The sequence below is a fragment of the Suncus etruscus genome, chromosome 11 (genome assembly GCF_024139225.1).
Source record: "Suncus etruscus isolate mSunEtr1 chromosome 11, mSunEtr1.pri.cur, whole genome shotgun sequence".
NCBI classification, from domain to species: Eukaryota; Metazoa; Chordata; class Mammalia; order Eulipotyphla; family Soricidae; genus Suncus; species Suncus etruscus.
The window spans coordinates 50,911,905-50,925,253 of record NC_064858.1 but is presented as its reverse complement, the minus strand read 5'-3'; the positions used below and the strand labels follow the sequence as shown (position 1 = coordinate 50,925,253).

At 37.3% G+C, this 13,349-nt stretch overlaps 1 protein-coding gene across 2 annotated transcripts in view; it reads left to right on the top strand.

The window, feature by feature from the left end:
• Positions 1-794: 794 nt before the first annotated feature.
• The window catches only part of CDK17 (cyclin dependent kinase 17), a 44,364-nt gene continuing 31,809 nt past the window's right edge, over positions 795-13,349 (top strand). For both annotated transcript variants that reach the window (XM_049782813.1, XM_049782815.1), the window contains exons 1-2: positions 795-936; positions 9,291-9,455. In XM_049782813.1, the coding sequence (XP_049638770.1) occupies positions 819-936; positions 9,291-9,455 (283 nt within the window). In that variant the 5' untranslated portion in view covers positions 795-818. The remainder of the gene's footprint in view (positions 937-9,290; positions 9,456-13,349) is intronic.

The window sequence follows — 13,349 nt, the reverse complement described above, 5'->3', positions numbered from 1 at the left end:
TGGATTTTTTTAGACTAGATTAGATGAAGTGATTAATATTTTTAATGGTAGAACCTCTACATCAAAATAGTTTTGATATTTTCAAATTATTGCTTTGGTTGAGGGCTCCTTGGCAGTGCTCTAGGGCTCAGGAATCTTTCCTGGTGATACTTGGTCAGGTTTTGTTCAGTGCTTCAGCAGGTGATTTACTTCTGTCAGTCCTGCTGTGTAGTGTTAGGTTGGTTTGGTGGTGCTGGAGGCCACCATAGTTATACTGGCTATGCTGAGGGTTCTCCAGGGCTATATTCACTTGTGTTCATGTTTTCAAGGTGTTCATGTTCACAACCACATGGGCCACATTTTGTTGGGATTCAAACTTAGGCATCTACCTCTAACAGCTGAACCAACGCTTCATATTGTTGTTGTTTTTTTTATATATATATCCAATTCTAAAATTATGTATAACAATCTCAACTTTTTACTCTGTAGAATTTTTTTTTTTTACTCTGTAGAATTCTGATACTACTATAATAAAAACAGCATTGCTCAGTGCCACAGGTTGAATCCGATGCCTCAAATATGCAGAGTATGTGCTAGCCAACAGAGTTATCTCTGTTGTTCCAGTGAATTTCTAGTTCCAGTGAGTGTATCTTCACTAAGAGGGTAGGATTGTATGGTTGTTGATGGAAGGAAGAGTTCATTATATTTCCATTTTAAATGTACTGTATAAATGGAGAATACCATTTTGCTTGAGCTGTAAACCTGTGATAGCTTTAATTTTGGTTATTCTGTTCTTTTTTTTTTCTTCAGGATTTTCCAAGTCACATTCAGTTGATAGGATGAAAAAATTTAAGAGAAGATTGTCCCTCACACTTAGAGGAAGTCAGACTATTGATGAATCATTGTCTGAATTGGCTGAACAAATGACTATTGAAGAAAACAGCAGTAAAGATAATGGTAAATATCTGGGGAATAAGGAAAAGGAGGGGGATTCTTTGCCTTTTAAATTATTTTATAAATACAATGTAGAGGTGGGGCTGGCGAGGTGGCGCTAGAGGTAAGGTGTCTGCCTTGCAAGCGCTAGCCAAGCAAAGGACCCCGGTTTGATCTCCTGGCGTCCCATATGGTCCCCCCAAGCCAGGGGCAATTTCTGAGCGCGTAGCCAGGAATAATAACCCCTGAGCATCAAACGAGTGTGGCCCGAAAAACCAAACAAACAAAAAATACAATGTAGAGGAATTTTCGGATTATTTCCAAATAGATTCCTTTGAGTTTTTTAATAACATCTTATGAATTTTAGGATACCAAGAACTACAGACTATGCTTGCTTTACTTGAAGGTATTTAGTTTATCTGGTGTCTAATCTTAATGAATTATGCTGTTGCATTCATTTTTATTTTCCACTGGTTTCTAAAAATGTCTTGTGTATTTTTATTCTAGTTGCTAGGTGGCTTTTAAAATTACTATTTAAATATTTTGTTCTTAAAATTTGTTCAGGTTTTAGTATTTCTTTTTTTTTTTTTTTTTTTGGGTTACACCCGGCAGTGCTCAGGGGTTATTCCTGGCTCCATGCTCAGAAATTGCTCCTGGCAGGCACGGGGGACCATATGGGGCGCCAGGATTTGAACCAATGACCTTCTGCATGAAAGGCAAACGCCTTACCTCCATGCTATCTCTCCGGCCCAGGTTTTAGTATTTCTTTTTTTTTTTTTTTTTTTTTTGGTTTTTGGGCCACACCCGGTGACGCTCAGGGGTTACTCCTGGCTATGCGCTCAGAAGTCGCTCCTGGCTTGGGGGACCATATGGGACGCCGGGGGATCGAACCGCGGTCCGTCTCCTAGGCTAGCGCAGGTAAGGCAGGCACCTTACCTCCAGCGCCACCGCCCGGCCCCAGGTTTTAGTATTTCTTAAAAGTGTAGAGAAATTCCTGTTTGAGGCTTCATCATTGTTTTACAATATTTTATGTGCATGTTTTCCATTTAGATGACAAGGTTCATGACTTCAGTAAATATTATTGTTTTCTTTATATTAGTAAATATATTGAAATATTATGGAGGAGTAGTAAGAAGGGTTATAATATTGTACTTGCTTTGACCATTTTTTTTTTTTTACATTGAAGTAAAAAGAGCTTGTTAAAAAGTTTTAGTCTATGTACTGTGCAAAAATAAGTGAGTCTTGGAGTTGAACATACCTTCGAGGGGAACAATATTTTCTTAAAAAGTTTTTTTTCTAAGCAATTTTTTTTTTTTTTTTTTGGTTTTTGGGTCACACCTGGCAGTGCTCAGTGGCCAATTCAGGCTCTATGCTCAGAAATCGCTCCTGGCAGGCATGGGGGACCATATTCCGGGATGCCAGGATTCAAACCACCGTCCTTTTGCATGCAAGGCAAACACCCTACCTTCATGCCATCCCTCCTCCCCCTTAACTTTTATTATTTATTTTTTTTTTTTTTGGTTTTTGGGTCACACCTGGCAGCGCTCAGGGGTTATTCCTGGCTCTATGCTCAGAAATTGCCCCTGGCAGGCACTGGGGACCAAATGGGATGCCAGGATTCGAACCACTGTCCTTCTGCATGAAAGGCAAACGCCTTACCTCCATGCTATCTCTCTCGCCCCAAATTATTTTTTAATTGAATTTTAGTCATATAGTAATGCTCCAACACTCATTCTTTCATCTGTATACACTGCCTGTCACCAATGTTCCCAGTTTTGAGGGAAATTTAGATTATTTTCTGGAATAATTTAGTATTGTCTTAAAATGCTTAAATGTATTTAAAGTATTTAAAACATAGTTAAATGTTGAAAATATTTATTTCAATAATTTTATGACATTAAAACTTTTGTCATAGTAAATTTAATACATAGTAAAGAGATAGGAACTCTTGATTTTCTTGGTCTTAATTACTTAAGACAGCATTTGAAATAGTCATAATGCTAATGATTCTTCTTTGTTGATAATGCTGGTAGACTGTTTTTATTTAGATTATTTTCTGTGCCTATCAACATGTGGATTTTTGCCAACATCTTGATAAGGTTCCTATGCCTTTTGAGCCATCTTTTGATGCCTGTTATCAGATTCCAACTTATTTGTTCTTTAGAAAATTCATTTTAGAGCATAAAAGCTTCTGAGACAGGTAATTTACTCAAACCACAGTCAATTACAACTTAATGGTTGGGAATCATAGTATAATTAAGTTATCTTCATACAATATGTGTCCAGTTTGAGTAAGAAGTAGTTTGTGTTTAAGAGCTGTATATTGGGGTCGGAGCGGTGGCACAAGTGGTAGGGCATTTGCCTTGCTCGCCTTACCCTAGGACGGACCGTGGTTCGATCTCCCGGCATCCCATATGGTCCCCCAAGCCAGGTGCAATTTCTGAGCATAGCTAGGAGTAACCCCTGAGCAGCATCAGGTGTGGCCCAAAAACCAAAACCAATCCAAACCAAACCAAACCAAAACAAAACAAAACAAAAAACCCTGTATATTGACCATGTTAGCGTCAAGAGGAGGAAAAATATGGTCTATGATTTCCCTAAGTAAATTATCTTATTTCTTTAAAAGTTGAACAGAATTACCATATGACCCAGCAGGTTCTCTCCCCCACCCCCCACCCCCAATATTTGGGCCATACCACCAGTAGTCAGGGCTTACTTCTGGCTCTTTACTATGGAATCACTCCTGACAGTGCTTTGGGGTACTCATGTGGTGCAAGGGCTCTAACTGGACTCAGCTGCATGCAAAGCAGGTGCCTTAACCCCTCTTCCATCTCTCCATCCCAAAGATTTTATCTTTAAAGTAGTTAGCTTGAACTTATTCTTTTTTCCATTTTTAAGGTACCTTTTACTGTTTTAATTAAACATTGAAATTATTGAATTTTATGAAGATGACAATTTAAATTTGCTTCTATAACACTATAGATTCATGTTCGTATTGCTATCATAATCTTCTCCATTTGATTTCTCATCTGAAAGAATTTTTTTCACAAGACTCCCCCCCAGAAACACCTTCCACTCACACATCTATGCTAATTTTATAGTCTCAAAGAATTGTTTTGTCCACCTCTTCATTCATGTGTGCACGCACACACTATACTGATTATTTTTTAAATAAACATAAATCCAAGTCACAAGCAATAAGAGACTACAAGAACATTTGACCAGAAGTTCATGCTGATAAGAAAGATAGAGATTTACTTTATTTTCAAGCACTTGGAGAACAATTTTTGAGATAGCCAGTATTGGCAAAACTTTCCTGAGGCATCCAAACAAGATAATGGATTGCATGATTCTTATAACATTTTGTTATTAGTTTGCTAAATCAGGAAACTATATTGTTGAAGAATTAATACTGGCTGTAAGTGCAGCAAAACACATAGTACTCACAAGCCTTTTGTCTAATACTACCAAGGAAATGTCTTCGAGCAATAGTACAGTGCAAAGAAGAATCAGTGTTTTAAAGAATTGATGTTTAAGATGTTAAAGAAATCCCAGAGGTCAAAGAGATTTCATAAGGCTGTATACAGACAGCCAGCTTGGGTTCCATCCCCAGCACTACATATTACCACTGAGCCATGCCAGAAGTGATTTTTGAGCTATAGAACTAAGAGTAAACCCTCAGTACTTCAGGTATGGCTAAAAAGCCTCCCACCAAAGAAGACACGAATTGAATGAATGAAGCTCCACTTTTAGCATGCATGTAATTTATTTTTTAAAAAAAATACCGGGATTTATTATTTACTAAAAATGGGTACATAGGGGCTGGGGTAATAGTGCAGTGGTAGGGCATTTGCCCTGCACACAGCTAATTTAGGACAGACCTGGGCTCGATCCCCTGGTGTTCCATATGATCCCCCAAAGCCAGGGTGATTTCTGACCACGTAGCCAGGAGTAATCCCAGAGCATTACCGGGTGTGGCCCAAAAAATAAAAAAAAGTTGTACATTGGTAGTACACATATATATTATTTATATATTGTATATATATTTATATATAATTTTTGTTCGTTTTTTTGGGTCACACCCAGCAGTGCTCTGCACTGAGAAATCACTCCTGGCAGGGTTGGGGGACCATGTGGAATGCCAGGAATCGAACCCAGGACCATTCTAGGTCGGCCACATTCAAGGCAAAAACCCTACTGCTATCTTTCCGACCCCAAACTTACATTCTTTCATTTGAATTATTTTTTTAATTTAAATAGAAATTCCCCTGAGTAATATGTCAGTTGCTTCCGTGTACTTCAGCAGTGATTGGGTTTTCTTACATATGTCATTCATTGTCAATATTTAGTTGCCAGAAATCTGAATGAATGCCTACATAAGTCATTACGTTATTTTACTAAAGCAAGTAATAATGGCAGAATTTTTTTTTGTTTTGTTTTTGTTTTTGTTTTTTGGGCCACACCCGGCAATGCTCAGGGGTCACTCCTGGCTGTCTGCTCAGAAATAGCTCCTGGCAGGCACGGGGGACCATATGGGACCCGGATTCGAACCAACCACCTTAGGTCCTGGATCAGCTGCTTGCAAGGCAAACACCACTGTGCTATCTCTCCGGGCCCAATGTCAGAATTTTTTTTAAGTACTTCGTATTGAAAATGTTCAATAGTTTAACCCTTCATATATAGAAATTATTGCCAATTAAAAGATGAGTATTTGGGTTGGTTTTATAAATTATTTGACTCAATACTAGACTTTCTAGAAAACAAAGATGATGATGCTTCATGAGCCAATTTGATTGTTTCCTAAAATGATAGTTTATTTGACAGTTTTGTTTATAAATGTAATGAAATGAATCTACAGCTCTTATCATGGTGGGCGAACAAGTTCGACACAAAGAGCCAAAATTTTAAACTGTGAGAGTCAGAGAGACATACCATGCCAAAACAGACAAACACACAAAAGCATATAATTTTAACAATAATATATTAAACACATACTGCATTTTGCCATTTTAAGTGAGGGTAAAAATCCTGCGGTGATGGTGAGGGTGTGCTGCATCCTCCACACTTAAGAACTAATGGCAAGATGTGCCACAACATGTGACACACGGCCCCCCCCCCCCCCCCGCTGATAAGAGTGTTCGCCATCCGTCTTAGGTAATGAGCTAAATTTTTTTTTTTTTTTTTTGCTCCCTCTAATGAGCTAAATTTAATCAAAATTTAAAACTGTTCTTTCAGGGGGCGGCGAGGTGGTGCTAGAGGTAAGATGTCTGCCTTGCAAGTGCTAGCCAAGGAAGAACCGTGGTTCCATCCCCCCCCCCCCAGCGTCCCTTATGGTCCCCCCAAGCCAGGGGCAATTTCTGACGCTTAGCCAGGAGTAACCCCTGAGCATCAAACAGGCGTGGCCCTAAAAACCAAAACAAAAAAACAAACAACAAACTATTCTTTCATGATTTTTGACAAAATTACTACTATACAAATAAAGTTTAGAATGATGAAATATCAGCCGGTTTCCAAATTTACTTTAACAGTAAATAAACAGCATGGAGGCTTTTTACCTATTCAGAGCTTGGCACTCTCCATCTGATTACAGTGATTTGAAAATTTTATGTTTTTGATTTTGGGCCACATCCAACTTGCTCAGGGCTCTCTCCTGGCAGGGAGATGTGAGTAATTGAACCTAGGTTGGACATGCAAGCCAGACTCCTCTGCTGTATCTGACTGTTCCATATGTGGATATAAATGAAACATTCATTAAAATGAACATTCCTGATTGTATTTTGGAACCCGTTTTCAAGTTAGAAAAGTTCCCCAAACTGTGAGATCTGACAGATAAATTATAGTTAACATTTAAAGATGACTACCAACAGTTCTAGCCACAAAGCTAGATCCCTACATTTTCTCCTGTAGTATTGGTGACCTTACAGAAGTCTTAGATTGCATCCTTATTAATTACTCATGGGTTCAATATGGTCACAAATCAATTAAAATATGAAGCTAACTAAAAATAACTAATTATCATATTTACTGTTGAGGGGCTGTAGCGATAGCACAGCAGGTAGCGCATTTGCTTTGCTTGTGGCTGATCTGAGTTTGATCCCCAGCATCTGAACTGGCCCCCTGAGCTTGCCAGGAGTAATGCCTGAGCACCACTGGGTGTGACCCCAAAACAAAAATAAAACAAAGAAAACTGTTGATTAAAAATAGTCAAACATTAGTAATTTGGTAGTAGCGTACCAAGTTCATCTTTCTTATTAGTATGATATATTTTGAGGGGGGCACACCTTGTGATTCTTAGGGATACTGCTGGCTATGTGCTCAGAAATCGCTCCTGGCTTGAGGGACCATATGGGATGCCGGGGATTGAACTCCACGGTCCATCCTAGGTTGTAAATGCATGCAAGGCAAATGTCCTACCACTTGCACTGCCATTCCGGCCCCTTATTAGTATGATTTTTAATCCTAACTATATGTAGCTTTTTCTTTAATACTTGATTTTAATTTTCCGTGTAATGTAAATGTGATTGTGGTTGTTTTTATTTGAGGGGTACACACCAATTATGCTCAGGGGCTACTTCTGGCTCTGTACTCAGTAAGTATTCCTGGCATTGCCCAGGGTCCATATGGGACACCCAAGAATCCAACCTGGGTTGGCTGTGTGCTAGGCAAGTGTGTGGTTTTTTGGGTCACGCCCGGTGGTGCTCAGAGGTTACTCCTGGCTGTCTGCTCAGAAATAGCTCCTGGCAGGCACGGGGGACCATATGGGACACCGGGATTCAAACCAACCACCTTAGGTTCTGGATCAGCTGCTTGCAAGGCAAACACCGCTGTGCTATCTCTCAGGGCCCGACAAGTGTGGTTTTAATAAAGTTATAATGTCAAACTTAAAAGTATCTTATTTACAACATCATTCTTTTTTTTTTTTTTTTTTTTTTTTTTTTTTTTGGTTTTTGGGCCACACCCAGCGGTGCTCAGGGGTTACTCCTGGCAGGCACGGGGGACCATATGGGACACCGGGATTCGAACCAACCACCTTTGGTCCTGGATTGGCTGCTTGCAAGGCAAACACCGCTGTGCTATCTCTCCGGGCCCACAACATCATTCTTTATTATGTAATAGTAATGCTTACTGTGAAATATGAATATAGATAAATGAAAAGAATGTAAATTTATTACTACATTTTTGTTTGTTTCCTTAAAAAAGGATCAGTTTCCAGGGAAATACGGTGCTCCATGGTTGGTTTATTTGTTTGTTTGCTGTTTGTTTTTCTGGAAAGGAACAGTAGGCAAAATACTTTTGGGAACTGTTTTCTAAAACATAGCTAATTAATAATAAAATATATATGAGGATGCCCATTATGTAGAAAAAGTAAGGAAATACTCTTGAATCATATTAAAATAAGCAAAGGAGCGGTGGTGCAAGTGGTAAGGCATGCGTTAGCCTAGGACAGACTGCAGTTCGATCCCCTGGCATCCCTTATGGTTCCCCAAGACAGGAACGATTTCTGAGTGAATAGCTAGGAGTAACCCCTGTGCTGACATCACCAAGTAGAGTGGAAAAGCCCAAAAAAAAAAAAAAAGCGAAAAGAAATAAAAAATCTTTGTGCTGTATTATTGTTTTTAATTTTTTAATATCTTTATTTAAAACTCCATGATTACATACATGACTGTGGTTGGGTTTCAGTCACAAAAAGAACACACCCCCCCCTTCACCCAGTGCAACATTCCTACCACCAGTGTACTCCATCGCCCTCCACCCACACCCACTGCCTGTATTCCAGACAGCTTTCTACTTCTCTCACTTATTAACATTGTCCTGGTAGTTGTTAGTGTATTGTTTCTCAAACTGCACTCATCACTCCTTGAGGTGAGCTTCATATCGTGAGCCGGTCCAGCCCTCATCTCTGGGCATTATTGTAATAGGGTCTTTTACTTTTCTTAAAACCCATAGATAAGTGAGACTATTCTGTGTGTGTCTCTCTCTCTGACTTATTTCACTCAGCGTAATAGATTCCATGTACATCCATGTATAGGAAAACTTCATCTCTCCTGATGGCTGCGTAGTATTCCATTACGTTGAATTATAAGTTTTATAATTTTATAAGTTTTATAATTATATGTTATTATAAGTTTTATAATTGCTAATTTGATTATGTAAAATGGCAAGTTAGGTCAGTTTTAAGAACTTATTTTCTATAAGGTTGTTTTTCTTATAGAAATCATTTAAATTCAAATGCTTTGTAAAAATAACACCCCCAAAATGAGGTTAAATAGAAACATCTCTGACAATAAATAACCTTCTGTTTGTTCGATTCTTTTTTTTTTCTTTCTTTTTCTCCTTCCCATGTGATCCTCAACCTGGGTGGATACTCTGAACCGCAGAGCCTATTGTGAAGAATGGCAGGCCTCCAACCTCTCACAGTATGCACTCCTTCCTCCACCAATACACAGGGTCCTTCAAGAAGCCACCACTGCGGAGACCACATAGCGTTATTGGAGGGAGCCTCGGCTCCTTTATGGCAATGCCCAGAAATGGAAGCAGATTAGGTAATTTTATTACTTTAGTATCCTCCTTTTTTTTTTTTCCTTCAACTTTCTGAATGTAGGTAACATACATAACTTCTTTTAGCTATGACTGTGATTCGTCTTGCTTTCTTTGTAAGATAAAAAAATCATATTGAGAATTAGGAAAGTGGCAGAAAGATGGACAATTTTAGAGAAGTAGCTATAGATGAATAACGTTGTAAATCTTTCTCCCAGGAAGAAAACAAAAACCTTGATATAAAGAACAGAAAGTATCAAGATAATTGACACGTTGAGATGTTGCTGAATTTAAGCTCAGTTCTTAACTATTCTAGATTATTTCTAAATAATACATCAGTACAATAATTAATATATATGATTGTCACCAGAGTTGTTACTCTTACGCCATTATGTCATTTTAAATATCTAAATATTACTAGTTTTTGTTTATTTTTGTGTCCCTCTTGTTAATATTTACGTTCTGAATTTTAAAATTAAGTATGGTTCTAGTCTAGTCTAACAACATAGTGTATTTATTTACTGAAGTTTCTGAGGGTTTATTTCACTAATGACTTTATCTGATTATTCTTTCCATTGTAGATGGTTTCTTTGTATTTTGTTAACTTCAGAAGTATGAGCTCATCTATTGTGTGAGCTCATGAACTATGGCTCTGTCCTCATATAAATGAAATAACACTACAGATTGATGTGTTGCAGTTGAGAAACACTAGTTAATAAGAAATGACTTCTCATTTTCAGGAATTAGCTGGTTGTGTGCCTTATAAAATTCAAATTATGTAAACTTAAAATTAAGAAAGTTAAGTTTAAAACAAAGGTAATGAATACTCAAGTTATTATTTCATCTTATTTTGTCTATCTTATCTTTGTCATCTTATCATTTTCTTTTACGTTTCTGTAATGTGTATGCACTTTTTCCCTAAATGTATGTTCTGTTTTCCTAATTAGAAAATGACCATATAGAGACTATTTAATCTATTGGAAGTGAAAAGCACTTCAGGACTTGACTTTTTGTTGCGTTGATTGTCTCTCCAGGCCAAGGATCTGCAACCTTTTTTTGTAGAGGGTCTGATAGTAATTTTTTAAAGTGATTATAGGTCCTATAGGATCTCTGGTTACTCTTCTAAAACTATTTTAAAGATACAACAACCTTTATGAACTCTGAGACTAAGTAAGGTCAGTTTACATTTGCTATCCTTTGGTCTAAACATAAAGTGAAAAAAATTAGTAATTAGATGAAAATAATTTTATTTTGCTTGGTTTTTTTGTTTGTTTGGCTTTTTTTGTTTTGTTTTGTTTTGTTTTGGACCATGCCTGGAAGTGCTCAGGGCTTACTCTTGGTTATGGTCAGTGATCACTCTTGATGTGGATCAAGGGGCCATAGGATTGAACCTTGGTCATTAATGTGAAAGTAAGTATCCAAACATCTGTACTATGAAATCTCCAGCCCCCAGATTAAAATTTAAAATGTGTAGCATAGGCTGGTGTTGTAATTTAGCAGTAAAGTATTTGTCTACATGTTTGAAGTCCCTGGTTTCTTTCAGTGCATGATACTTAAAAATGAAAGGAAATGAAAGAGTGGCATAAAAATTCAGCTATTTAAAAAGTACATACCCATCCTCCTTCTACCTGATTCAGCAAAGAACTTGTTTACCCAGTGACAAATGATCAAGGTTTTGATAGAAGCCTTCATTCTATCACTTTTGTCTATTAATAGGAAAATTCATCAATATCTGTCATAATTGATTTTAATGATGATCAATTTCTTGGATGACGAAGTGTACTCAGTATTATTCATGGTCCTAAATTACTATAACCTCATTTGCTCCTTTGTAGTTCTCACGCAGTTAGGTTTGTTTCTTAAAATTTGCCCTGTACGGGAAGCTCTAGCACTTGTATAGTCTTGTGCCTTTTTATGTGAACCTCTCACATAAAAGCAGAGCAGAGATCATTTTATTCCCAGCCTGGCAGCTAAATCCAAACACCTTTACAAAATCATCAGCAACTCAGAATGTAACTGATAATTTATGTCTAACAGCTTTTTTTTTTCCTTCATCTTTGGATCAGGGTCTTTTTTTTTTTTTTTTTTTTTTGAGTATTATGTATACATTCCTGCAAGCACAGGCATACCTTTAACTTTTTATTGAAGACTATTCATTTTTATGAAGTTTTGTGATTTACAGTACTTTTAATTATATTTTTCATGACTATATTATTCCAACACCACACCTATCACCAAAATGCTTGCTTGCCTCTACCAATGCCCCAAGGAGCCTTCTCATGTAGATGAGTTTTGTAAACAAAATATTCAGGTCTGATGACTTTGGCTATTTGTGTAGCAGAAGTGTCATGTCCATTCCCCTCTGGAACAATCCCCTATTGGAGGAACACGAATCTGGAAGCAAACACTGACGCAGGAAATAATCCACACTCAAGCCTTTCACTCCTGAAAAGCAGATAGCTCAGTTGTGATAAAACCTAAACTACAGGTGGTTTCTCTGTGACCCAGGTTCTTTATGGGAAGCACAAAAAACACCCTTGGGTTTAGAACAGGTAGGGCAAGAATGCTTCCATCCAAAGGTGCTTCCAACCATTAAGTAAAATCATATTCCGAATAAGGTGGAAACCGGTTAACTCAACAATTGCTATTTCTTTATTGTGTTTTTTTATTTCCTACATATGACCGTGGTTGTTTCTGTGTTGTGGAAGCAGTGATAACTACACATAAACCTAAGCTTCTAAAATCCTACACAATTATAAATTAGTGCTTAGTTGATTTTAAAAAAAGAAATCAAATACCATGTATCATTTTTATAGGTACATAAATTAAAAAATTATTACTGTTACTAACTTTATGCTATTCAGTTTAAAGTTTACATGAAGTACAAAATCCTAGAAGATACAGTTTACTTAGAGCAAGGAGAGGAGAATTAAAAAAAACTTACAGGAAAATATGAACAGACCTATAAAACTATAAAGATTTGTCTTATCTCAGAAAGGGGAATACTGGCAATATGTTAGAAATATTTGATTGAAAAAAAAAACAAAAAACAAGTGGATGGGATCCAGGGGCCAAGTGGTCTCAGGATCAAGACAAAGTCAACCACAATAGAATCAAGAGAGCCAAGCTGTAACAAGCTAAACACAAAATGGACCTGTTACACTAGTAATCCAGGGGCTAAGGGTAAGGTATGGGATGCATGCTGGGAACTGTGGTGGAGGGAGGACAACACTGGTGGTGGATATGGCCCTAATTCACTATCACAATATGCCTGAAATACAACCGTGAAAGACTTGTAATACACAATGATTTCAAAAAAATTTTAATTAAAAAATGAAATATTTGATTGATTAAGGTCTCTGTTAATGAGTGAGATTAAATTTCTATAGTTGTAAAAGAATAATCAGCTCTATATAGACTCTATAGTATAGAGCATTCAATATAACCAAAATATTCTTTACTGGAAAAGTATGAAATCATTTACCAAGCTAAGAATAATAAACCTATCTAGTAGAGAGTGGATGAATGCCATACTAGGTGATTAAAATACTGAGAGGTTTCTGTTGTCTGTTAAAGCAATCTTCAGAGCTTCTTGCAAAACTGGTTTCAAAGCTATGATTTCCTTAAGCTATTGTCTGTCTGTGAAGCTCTTTATCATTTCTTCACATGTAAATGTTAATTCAGAGGGATAGAGTAGTCTTCATGAGTGTTTATTATACTGAGTTTGTTTTTTAAACCACCATTTTAATTCCACCATTCTCTTCTGACTTGTAGAGAGTCTCATTTGAAAGATTTGCTGTGAATCTTACAGGCTTTCTTTTGTTTGTCAGCTTCTTATTGGGGGGGGAGGGTTGGGGTCACACCTGGCAGCACTCAGGGGTTATTCCTGGCTCTACACT